The sequence below is a fragment of the Ovis aries genome, chromosome 19 (genome assembly GCF_016772045.2).
Source record: "Ovis aries strain OAR_USU_Benz2616 breed Rambouillet chromosome 19, ARS-UI_Ramb_v3.0, whole genome shotgun sequence".
In the NCBI taxonomy this organism is placed as follows: domain Eukaryota; kingdom Metazoa; phylum Chordata; class Mammalia; order Artiodactyla; family Bovidae; genus Ovis; species Ovis aries.
In genome coordinates, this window is record NC_056072.1 from 6140925 (window position 1) to 6153240 (window position 12316).

Sequence of the window (12316 nt, forward strand, 5' to 3'; positions counted from 1 at the left end):
ATTATTGAGGAAGTAACACTTTCCCTTTCAACCCATTGTATATATACCACATGTTTAAAATCCATTAGCTGATGGACATTGAGTTGTTTTCAAGTATTAACTATTAGGGGTAATACTGCCAGTGCACATTTGTGTACTTGTTTTTGTGTGGACATACATATATTTTCATTTTTCTTCCATGTAATGTAAGAGTGGAATTGGGGGATTTGCCAGACTATTTCCCACAGTGGTTTCCCCCTTTTACATTTCCACTGGTAGTGTATGAGGATTTTAATTTCTCCTGATCCTCACCAAAACTCCCCCCTGCTCTAGTTTTTTTCGTTTGTTTTACTTGACTGTTGGTATGAAGTGGTATCTCATGGTTGTTGCTTTGGGTTTTTTGTGTGTGTTTTTAAATTGTGGTAAAATATATGTAACATAAAATATACTATCTTAACCATTTGTAAATGTAGAGTTCAGTAGTGTTTAGCATTTAGTAGATTTATAATGTTACAGAGTCGTCACCACCATCCATCGCCATCGTGTTCCTTAACTGCCCATTTTAATCTTCCCCAACCCCTGACCCACCACCATTCTCCTTTCTGTCTCAATGATTTTGACAGCTCCTAAGTATTTCATATAAGTGGAATTGTACATTTTTTCTCTTTTTGGCTGGCTTGCTTATTTCACTTAGTGTAATGTCCTCAAGATTCGTCTATGCTGTGGCATATGTCAGAATTTCCTTTTTTATGGCTGAAAATAATATTCCGTTGTATCTGTATACCACCTTTTGTTTATCCATTCGTCAGTGGACAGTTTGGTTGCCTCCATGTTTTAGCTAACATGGGTATACAAATACCTCTTACAGACCTTGCTTTCAGTTATTTTGGGTATATACCCAGAAGTGAAATTGCTGGGTCATGGGTGAGTCCTATTGCAGTTTTTGAGAAGCCACCATATTGTTTTCTGTAGCAACTGTACTATTTTACGTTCCTACTAGCAGTAGGTCTGTTTGAGTTAGTTTTTGTGTATGCTGGTAAGGGTCCAACTTCATTATTTTGCATATTGATGTCCAGTTTGCTCAGCACTGTGTACTGAAGGGACTGTGGTTCCCCATTGAAAACACTTGGCACCCTTATTGAAAATCAATTGACCACATATACAAAAGTCTGTGAGTTTTTTATTTTGTTCCATTGACCTCTCAGTATATATGTGTCTTCATGCCAACACCACACTGATTTCTTTAGCTATGGAGTAAGTTTTAAAATCGGGAGGTGTTTATCCTCTTTGTTCTTTTTCAGGATTCCTTTGGCTACTAGGGGTCCTTTGAGTTTCCATATGAATTTTAGGGTGGGTTTTTACTTCTGGAAAGAAAAAATCATCGAATTTTTATATGGATCGTATTGACTCTGTAGATTACTTTGGGTAGTATTGTCATCTTCCAGTCCATGAATAATCATGGGGTGTTTCCATTTCTGTTTTCTTTAAACAGTGTTTTACAGTTTTTATCATGCAAGTCTTTTACTTCATTAGTTTGATTTTATTCTTTTTGATGCTGTTGGAAATTTTTTGTAATATCCTCCTTGCATTGCTATCTGTTAGTATATAGAAAAGCGGTGGGGTTTATTTATTTATTTTTTCTGTGTTGACTTGTATCGTGCTGTTTTGCTGAGTTCATTTATTAGCTCTAGCACGTTTTGTATGGGGGAGCTTTTTTCATATGAGATCATATCTGTGAACAAGGGTGATTTTACTTCTTTCCAACCAATTTGGATGCCTTTTATTTATTTTTCTTGTCTAATTGCTCTGAGTAGGACTTAAGTACTGTGTTGAATAGAGGTGGTGAAAGTAAGCATCTTTGTCTTCTTCCTGGTCATAGAGGAAAAACTTCAGTCTTTCACCATTGAGTATATTTACTGTAATTTACGTATATGGCTTTTGTTATGTATTACATATAATTAAGTATGTAATATATTTTATAATATATAGTATTTTGTATTTTAATGTCATTTACACATTTTTTTATACATGGTATTGCTGGTCTCATATGTGAGTTTGGCTAGATAGAAAGGTTTAGGTCATTTGTTCTTTACTTGAAATTTTTGAACAAAAAATTGTTGTACTACCATCATTTTGCTTCTTACTGTTAACCTAATTTTATGTGTTTCATAAGATATGTCTTTTTTTTTTTTTCTGAAGAAATAATGAGTTTTTTGTTTTTTACTTATATAGCATTGAAATGTAATAGATTTCCTAAGATATGTACCAAAGTTGGTACTCCTGGAAATGGTAGACCCTTTCAACACAGTATATTGTTAATTTTTATTTCTGGAAAGCTGTCTTTGATTATAGTTTCACGTATAGTTTGTTTCACTGTTTGTTTTTCTTGGATCATCTTCCTCTTTGTTTGAATTCCAGTTCTATCACTTGGAGTTGTTTAAACCTCCTCCATGTCTATTTCATCAGTTATAAAATGAAAGACCAGTGATACTTTTATACACATCCAAATTTGAGGGAAAAAATGATTTCTTTAGGTTTCAAACACTGTAATGGCTATAAAGGAAAAATAAAATCCTGTTGCAAAGTGAAAAAAGAAATTTATCTCATATGGTTTAAATAAGCTAATTCATGTAAAGGTACAGAACATTGTAAGAACACAGAAAGGGATGAGTAAATGTTTGTTTCCATTGTTACTATCACCAAAAATAGAGCTAATGTAGATAGAATAGTACTTAGAACAATACTTCTCACCACATTGCATCCTATAGTTGTGGGATTTTAAGTTTCTTCCTGTGCCTTTGTAATCAGCCTTGTCCTTAAACTGTATTACTTGGAATCACAGATCTGATTTCTGTCTGTATTCTCTCTGGGAGTTTCTTTTCCGGAATGCCATGTTATAGAAACAGACAGTTTGGGGTGGCCCTTTATGTCTGACTTACTTCATACAGCATAATACTTCTGAGTGTCATCTCAGAACATGGTATCTCTTTTTATTATTTTATTTCTGTTTTTGCTTAAATTTTTCTAGATCATTATATTAGTCATTTGAGATCATCTCTTCTAATGGAAGGAATCTTCCTGGGTGGTGGCTCAGTGATAAAGAATCTCCTGCCAGTGCAGGAGACTCAGGAGATGGGGGTTTGATCCCTGGGCTGGGAAGTGGAAATAACAACCCACTCCAGTGTTCTTGCCTGGAAAATCCCACGGATAGTGAAGCCTGGCAGGCTACAGTCCATAGGGCTGCAAAGAGTCAGGCACAGTTGAGCACTCATACACTTCTAATATAAGCAGTTTCCCATTATGGACTATTTTAACTTCACTGCACAAACTTTTTTTGAGAAATAATTTACATACTATAAAATTTAGTCTTTCAAAGTATACAGTTCAGTGGCTTTCAGTATATGAATAAAGTTATAAAACAAACTTCCAGATTATAATTTTCTTGCTTTAAAAAATTTAAATATTTTAACATATCTCCTCCCCATAGGACCCGTTATTTTACCCTGTCCAAAGGGAAACCTTTTCAAAGTTGGCATGGTTTGGGGGAGAAGACCAGAGTATATTTTGGCATACACGTGCACTGTATTCCGAGCAGTGTTTTGGAACACTGAATTCTGAATTCCGAGCAGTGTTTCATAGTCTTTTAGAAGTCTCAGGCAGCTCGAAGTGCTGTGAATTAGGAATGTTTTCTCTTTTCTTCCTCTTTCCCTTCCTTTTTTGTTACAATTTCCCCAAAGGTTGATGTCACCTGTGGTTTGTTTTAATGTACTAATAGAAGACCATTTTGAAAATAAGAATTCCTTAAAATAAACTCTGTATAATACCGTTAAGTAGAACTTCCTATCATATCAGGACATAAAGATAGCTCTTAATATAGGATTACTTATAATGGGCCTTATGTCTATCATTTCTTTAGGACCCTCACTTGATTCATCTTAAAGATGACCCATTGCTCTTGGCAGAAGTATTCAGAGCTTATTCTTTTAAAATTTTAAATTCTGTTTCTGAAGGTGCTGATGTATTATGCTCTTTCAGGTGAACATATAAACTCTTCGATTAGTTTCTTTTTAGACCATAGACATTTGTCAGCTTTTTAAACCTTTGTTTACAGACTATTGTCTTGAGAGTAATTGAGAATTTTACTGACATTAGGTCTTCTAGAAATTTAAGAATATAAACTTAATGAAGATGTTGATTGTAGTGTCATAAAATTTCCAGCTTAATTTGTTTTCAGAAATGAATGTTCATAATTAATATTGATATATAGGTGGTCACATTCAGATGAAGAAAAACCACAGATTAAGGTGTTAGGTCTAAGCAAACCTGCCATATAAAAATGTAGAGTTACTAAACAAATTTATTCTTTAGTTTAAAATCTTAATTTGTTGATATTAATCATTTTGAGATAGAAAGTAGAACAAATGGAAAAATATACATTGTTTCTTTTGATATGATTCTTTTTACTAAAAACTACATAGCTAAAAAAATCAAAGCTACTCCTAAAATGTCTGACTGCTATCCATTGTTAGTAAGTGAATCTAAGTATCTGTGTAATCTCATTACCCTTTTTAAAGAATAATTTTCGCTTTTTATAATACAAGTTTACTAAACACTTAACCTTTTTTCAATCAACAGGAACATTTATAAACATTTTTATATCAGTTGCTTGTTTGTTTTTTAGGTAAAATCTGTAAAAACTGGGTCAGTTTTTTGGACGATGTGCTGCTGCTTGTCGTATTTCTATATGGTAAGATTTCATACTTAAAACTGAATACATGAGGTCTAAATCTTCGGCAACTAGACCAGTGCCTTCTCAGTCAGGGCAGTTCTTCACTTCCTTTCTCCTGAAGTCTTTAAGATCTTATTTCATGCATTCTCTTTCCTTACTACCATTTTCTTCCCTACTCCTATCTTCAGGGTCTTGTATGGACTTCTACTTTACGGGTGATGGAGGACTAATACTCAACCTCCCAAAACATAATATTTGCAAGCAAGTGAACACAAAAATTTTCTTTCAGCTGTACAAAGTTTTGTAAATAATGGGTTAACCTGTGAACTGCTTGTCTAATTTTTTCAACAGGTTACTTAAGATTGGAGTTCAGTATCACCTCTTTAATCTCCTGCCTTTGTTTTCACACCACAGCCTATATGGTTTTCTTATGCTGAAAACTAATGATAATCTTAGGTAACTTTTTTTTGGTTGTTAAACAAATGTCATGGAATTTGTGTTTCCAAATTATCCATGGCCCTTTTAAAGTGGTTAAAGGTTAGGACATATTATGTGCCTAATTAATGTGTCCTAGGCATGTTGTGCTCAGTAATAGCAAACTTACTCTCTTCTAAGTTTAGACTTAAATTTTAGAAATAACCAGAAGTCCTTCAGGTAGAACTGGAGCTCAACCAGAGGAATGTTGTCTTTGGTGAAAAAATAGCACATGACTGAAACATTGTTAGAATGTATGTTAACATATAGTCTCCTAAGGTGACTGTTGATTCAAATGGTTCTATCAAGCTTTTCATTATTAGAGCACATGTAAGAACTTGATCTTGACAGACCTTATTATTGTTACTGAATTGAATGTTCTTAAAAAATAATAAGTTCTTTTGGTCTGGAATAAGCATAATCTTTAGGATCTTTATTAATTTAGACCAGAACATACTGATAAATAGAATTTTTCTAGCTTTGTGATACAGGCTAAACATTAAACTGGGATCCTGGTTTGTATCCATTAGTAGGAAGAAATTTATACCCAAGGTAGCACCTTTTATCTTGAGGATCACAAAGCATATCCAGATCATCAGAGTATTCCTTTTAGTTGAGGTGTTGACTGATGTTAACTTCCATTGTTCTTACTCTCTGTGAAGTCTCTTGTAATGTATTTACCATAAAAAATGGGGGAGAGCAAAGGGTTTTTTGCTTTTTAAAAGTTTATGATATGTATTCTGAAGTCTGTATCTCTGTGACAGTGTTTTTCTTGCCAATTCACAAACTGTTCTCAGTGTTCTTAATAAGTTTAATTTGACCATTCCTCTAGTGGATATCAGTGGATATAGAAAAGTGTATTGGAATTATGGGATTGTGTTGTTTTAATTATCAATAAAAAACAAAAAGTAGGTTATTTATATGTTATAGAAAAAATAGGTTATTTTGAAGCATCTCAAAATTGCTGAAAATCCTAGTGTTTATGTTTAGACTTTTGTGGCAGAATTTATCTACTTTAAGAAGCAAATATGTAAATTATTTAACTTAGCATTTCTTTACTCATAGGTCTCTGCTTGGGGTGGTTATGTGTTTATTATCAACCTTATTCCACTGCATGTATTTGTGTTGTTACTGATGCAGAGATACAGCAAAAGAGTCTACATAGGTAAGTGATTAGACTTCTGATATCTGTCAACTTCTAAGAGGTGTTTCGTATACATTCTTTCATTGTCAGACATTTCTGTTTGGTTGGTATTACCCATGAGTAATAAAGCTAACTTTACAGTGTTTTGCCTTTTTGTATTCATAAGGAGGGTTAGGCATTTTTACTGAAGTGTGTTATTATCAATTTTTCCTTAATTAGTTTGTTTTGTTTTTGCAAAATAAGTCTCAATATTTACCAGCCTTTTTTTTTAAAATTTGGGGAAATGATACATACACACTATAAACACACTATTAATTATATATACACACTATTCTAATTCACCTTACTTGCAAGAGACTGAGCATCTTAACAGTTTAATAAGCTTTTGAAAGCCCTTTCTGAATAATATACAGCACACTGTCTTAATCCATTCAAGCTGCTATAACAAAAATGCCACAGACTGGGTAGTTTATAAACAAGAGAAATTTCTCAGTTTGCAAGCTAGAAAGCACCAGAATGCTTACATTCTTCTGAGGGCTCTTCTCCTGTTTCTTAGCTTGATACCGTCTCTGTCCCCATATGGTAGAAGGAATGAGCCAGCTCTCTCGGCCGCTTTTAAAAAGGTGCTTGTTCCCCAGTGACCTCATTATTTAATCACTTCCCAAAGGCTACCTCCTAACACCCTTTCCTCGGGTATTGGGTTTATAAACATTCAGACCATAGTGTAGACTGAGGGTTTTTGTGTGCAAGATTTTAATTTGCTCTGCAGGTTTTAGAACACATCTTTAGAATAAGATGCTTAGTAATAGATGGTGTCTTGAATCTTAGAACTCACTTTCTGTGATAGAGACAGAACTTTTATAGGTTGTAGGTTGTATTAATCACAGAGCAGTTGTCGTCTGAAACCAGTGTCTTTATAATGAAGTAATACAATTCTATTATAGTAATGTTGGAAGACATTAACAAAAATAATAAAGCTGTTTACTTGATTAAAAACCATAGTAGTTTGGCAGTTTATCAAAAACTTAAAAGTTACTGTGACCCACAAATCCACTCCTTGGTATATACCCAAGAGAATTGAAAATTATATACTTACACTGAAACTTGTAATGTTCATAGCAGCATTCATTGTTCATAATAGCCAAAAACTGAAGACAACCCACTGTCCATTAACTGATGAATGGATAAAATATGGTGTATCCGTACAGTGGAATGTTGTTCGGCAGTGAAAAGGAATAAAGGTGATACATGCTATATCGTGAACCTTGAAAACATTGTGCTAAGTAAAATAAACCAGACACAAAAGGCCATATATTGTAGGATTCTTTCTGTATAAAATGTCCAGAGGTGGCAAATCTGTAAAGACAGCAAGCAGGTTAGAGACAGAAAGTTGGTTCAGGTGTTGCCAAGAGTTTGGGGACTAGAGTGACAGCTTATAGATACGGGGTTTCTTGCGGGCGGGGGGTGGGGGATGTTCTAGAATTAAATAGTGGTGATAGTCACGCAACTTTGTGACTATAATAACCACTCAGTGGTACATTTTAAAAGGGTGGGGGTTTTTTAGTATGTGTTATATCAGTATTTTTAAAAAGTTATAATCTGCTAATTAGGTTTATACCCACTTCAGCATACTTTATAACAATCACCACTGAAATAGTATATATATATATCAGGTGGTTCTTATACACCATGAGCTGTCCTAAGTTCTTTGCATGTATTGAACTCATTTACTCTTTACAACCTCACGTTGAGGATAGGTCCTGTTAAACAAGAGAAGACAATTTGCTCAGGATCATGTAGCTAGTAATGGAGCTGAAGCCTAAATATAGATATTTTGGCTCAATACCCTGTGATGCAAAAAATCATTGTAACTGTGTTGCCTACCATATAAATAATTACCTTATTGTAGAAATATATCAACATGTGATTATATATCTCGTTACCCTGAAAACACTGTAAGCCAGCATTGGAATCCAGAAGAGAAGATGATGGATTAAACAATAACTCTGAGCTTTTTGTTTTGGAATGGTATAAGGAAAAAATGTTTTTAAATTAAATGGTTATGGGGAAGAACTGAGAGTTTCTTTGTTTAATTTTAAAAATGTAGGGCCCTAAAAATGTAATGGTTAGGAGGACAGAGTTAGGGAAAAGATTGAGGGATAGACCTTTGTGAAATGCCCCTGAATCAGAGGAAGAAGAGCTAAAGGAAGTGAAGTTAGATTAGCAAAGTCTAACTTCCCTACCCTCCTCATTTCTATTCAGCTCTAGAAGTTACCAAGGAGCATCATCTTACATTTTTAAATTATATTTCTTTGTTGTTCTTTTTGCTATCCTATGCTTGATTTCATTTTAAGTATCAGTACTAGGTATATTTGCTATTTTTAAAATTGTCATTGTGTCTCCATTCAGATGTTTTGCACAAGTCACTTCTTCCTGCTTTTAAAATAGAGCTTGTAAAATAGTTTAAAAGATTCATTCAATACAGTTTATAATGAACCACATCCTTGAGAAAGAAAAATTATTTTTTCTCATGTGTATCTGTTAGTCATTATATTTCTCTCTGCTGGTCAAGAAGAATCTGTGGAGGGTTTTTGTTTGTTTGTTTTGTGTTTTTTTGGGGGGGAGTCTTGTAAGCTGTAATTTCATGTATGTTTCTTATCTTTCACTCCCTTTATTTATCAGCATTCACAGTAACCAAACAGTAAAATATCTTTATTAATCAAAGATTTCAACAGTCTTGTAAACCTTTAATCATATTTATTAATAATAAAGCAAAACTGGTTGAGTTTTAAAGTATTTTCTGTTTCTTTTGGTTAGTGCTGTTGTGGTTGAGAGAGAAAATGTTTTGCCAGCCCTTTCTATTAAATATCACCCAGGAGATAGAGCGAATCCTAAGGTGATTTCATGGTAGATTAGAGTTAACTGGAATATAATATTCACAAAACCTTTTCTAACTTTATTTACATAAAGGGACGTACAATAGTATTTTAAAAGCATGAAGGGTGCTGTCAACTTAAATTGTGATGCTTTGTCAGGGAGAAAGAAAGTACTTAAAGGTTACTTTGGGGAACAGCAAGAGCTTCTTGAAAACTGGGCATTTCTTTGGTACTCGAATCAGGCCTTTTGGTGCCTTTTATTTTACAAACCAACTCATTTGTGCACCTTAAGCCAAGAACAGTGGTTTGTTTCTTTTCTGTATCAATCTAGTCCCACCCAATACCCTTGAAAAAAGTACTGTAAAAGTGAAAAGATGTTTAGGTTCTGTTTTAGAAGATTACTATTTGTCCCAAATCAAAGAGATTTTCTTTGCTTACAAATAAGCTAACAGACTTTGTATATATCTTCCTAATGATAATTTGAGGGGAATTCTAACAGATTGGAAGTTTGATCTGCAGGAGTAAATTGCCAGTAACTATACTTCCACAGGATGGCAGTGTGGTAACATTGTCATGATGTAATGAATGATTTACCACACTATTGGTCTTGTTTGTTTCCTTAGAACTCACTACTTTGATAGAAAGAAAGCTTTATTCTTCTGGTTTAAAGGGTAAAAAAATGTAGGTTAAGATAGATGGACAGAAGGTTGTGAAGATGTAGACCATAGTTTGGTCAAGTTTCAGAGTCTGGAGGAAGAACTGGTGGAGAACGAGTGCTTTGTGCGTGTGCTGTGGAGGGCTCTGAGAGTGTTGGAGAATGGCGCAGGCGGTGTTTCGTGCGTCTTCAACGTCCAGGTCAGGAAGCAGAGCTCTCGCCCTCCTTTAAGTTCTTACGGAGCCAGGGTTTTTTCCACCAATGTCGCATGTACTTGCTCCATTGTATTGCGGTAATTTGTGTACATGCGTGATTTTCCAAATTGGATATCTGATTCTTAGAAGGTCAGATTGTAGTTTTAGAATGTCTTGACCATAATAGACCATAACTTAATATTTGAATGAATTAAAGAGATAATTTTTAAAACATATGGTACAAAGACTTGAGAAAAACACGTTTTCATTTTGCATTGGAGAATGGTTTAAGAATTGAGGGTTACGTCACTGTTTCTTCTAGTTTCACTGTTTGTTAATACGTATTGCTAATTCTTATTTTCTGTGTTTAAAAACATGGGTTTGTAAATGGGATTTAAATTGAGGTATGATGCATGTCTAATTTTACAGGTTCAAGAAGAAGGGCAGTATTAAGCAAGATGAACTTGGAATTTTTTTTTTTAAACAAAATTCAACTGACTGAATTTTAAGTATCTAATTGGCTTTATTAATGATTCATAAGTTGGGCAGCATCACTAATCTAGCCAAGTAGAAAGGAGCTCCAAAGAACCACAGTAAGGGAAAGATTTTTATAGGCAAGACAAGGAATTCATAACCAAAAAAGCCTTTCAGGCTTAGGTAACCTACGTGTGGTGGGGGAGGGAAAGGGTCTTTGTGGCAGATTCCCTCCTCTTTCTTTGGGCAGTGGGGGTTAGAAAGAATTACCTGATTTGTGCTGACAGAACATTCCATGCCGACCTAGTAGAATAGTATTCCTGGGGAAGGTTGTGACTGCAGTTAGGATTGGGTATTGAGTCTTGAATTTCAGCACTGCTGACTCCATTTGGGGCCTTTAACAATGGAAATATTTGTGTATTAAAGAGTACTATGAAGTAGAACATACAGCCCTCTATGTAAACATCTCAGTATCACTGATCCAAAAAAGATAAAAATAGGGAAGACATGAATCAAGTTCTTTTAAAAGAAAATGGTTATCTTCGGATTACTGCATTTATCACGTTTATTAGCTTTGAATCATCAATGTAGGTATAAATAAGTAGGTAAAAATGAGGTTAGTTTGGATAGAGGAATATTTATAGGTAAAATATTGTTGAGAACGTGTCTGTTTCTATTAGTTGAAATTTGTTTAACACTAACTGATATTTACAAAGTAATGTGTTTGCAAGTTAAAGTCCCACCTGGCCTTTTTTGTATTTCTTGAGATTGAGTTTCTTTTTCCTGAACCCATCTCCATCACTTTTTTTTATTAACTTGAACTCTAGTGTACCACTTCTTTATAAAGTTTTCTTTACCTAATGCAGTGAATGCCTCTGTAGCTGCATGAAACCACTGAAATGAAAATATTAGCAGATTTAGTCTCTTTTTGAATATACCCGGAAAAGTGGAAACAGTAACAGAGTTTCTTGGGCTTCAGACTCACTGTGGATAGTTACTGCAGCCATGAAATGAAAGACATTTGTTCTTTGGAAGGAAAGCTATGACAAATCTAGACAGTGTATTAAGAAGCAGAGATAGTTGGTAAAGTGAAGGTAGTTCACTTTGCTGACAAAAGTCTGTTTGGTCAGAGCTATGGTTTTTCCAGTAGTCATGTGTGGATGTGAGAGTTGGACCATAAAGAAGGCTGAGCACTGAAGAAACAATGCTTTTGAGTTGCGGTGTTGGAGAAGACTCTTGAGAGTCCCTTGGACTGCAAGGAGAACAAACAGTCAATCCTAAAAGAAAATCAATCCTGAATATTCATTGGAGGGACTGATATTGAAGCTGAAGCTTCAGTAATTTTGCCACCTGATGTGAAGAGCCAGCTCATTGGAAAAGACCCTGATGCTGGAAAAGATTAAAGGCAAAAGGAGAAGAGGGCAGCAGAGGGTGAGATGGTTGAATAGCTTCACCAACTCAATGGACATGAATTTGAGCAAACTTCAGGAGATAGTGAAGAACAGGGAAGCCTGACGCATTGTAGTCCATGGAGTCACAAAGAGTTGATAGGACTTAGTGACTGAATAACAACAACAGTTCTTCAAGGTCACAAAATGATGATGTTCCCATTTTTTTCCCTAATTCTGCCTGCTTGACTCTTTGTGCATCTACACAGGCTGATTTGTAAGAGAAACATACTGCTGTTTGAACACCATCAACCAAAATGGTTGGCAGTTCAAATATATGTGACATCAGTTCAGTCGCTCAGTCGTGTCCGACTCGTGACCCCGTGAGTCGCAGCACACCAGG

The 12316-nt window shown here is 34.8% G+C and overlaps 1 protein-coding gene across 1 annotated transcript in view; it reads left to right on the top strand.

Moving 5' to 3' along the window:
• STT3B (STT3 oligosaccharyltransferase complex catalytic subunit B) overlaps positions 1-12316 on the top strand; it is a 100605-nt gene that overhangs the window by 62684 nt on the left and 25605 nt on the right. Inside the window, exons 4-5 of the mRNA XM_027957941.3 lie at positions 4661-4726; positions 6248-6347. Of these exons, the coding sequence (XP_027813742.1) occupies positions 4661-4726; positions 6248-6347 (166 nt within the window). The remainder of the gene's footprint in view (positions 1-4660; positions 4727-6247; positions 6348-12316) is intronic.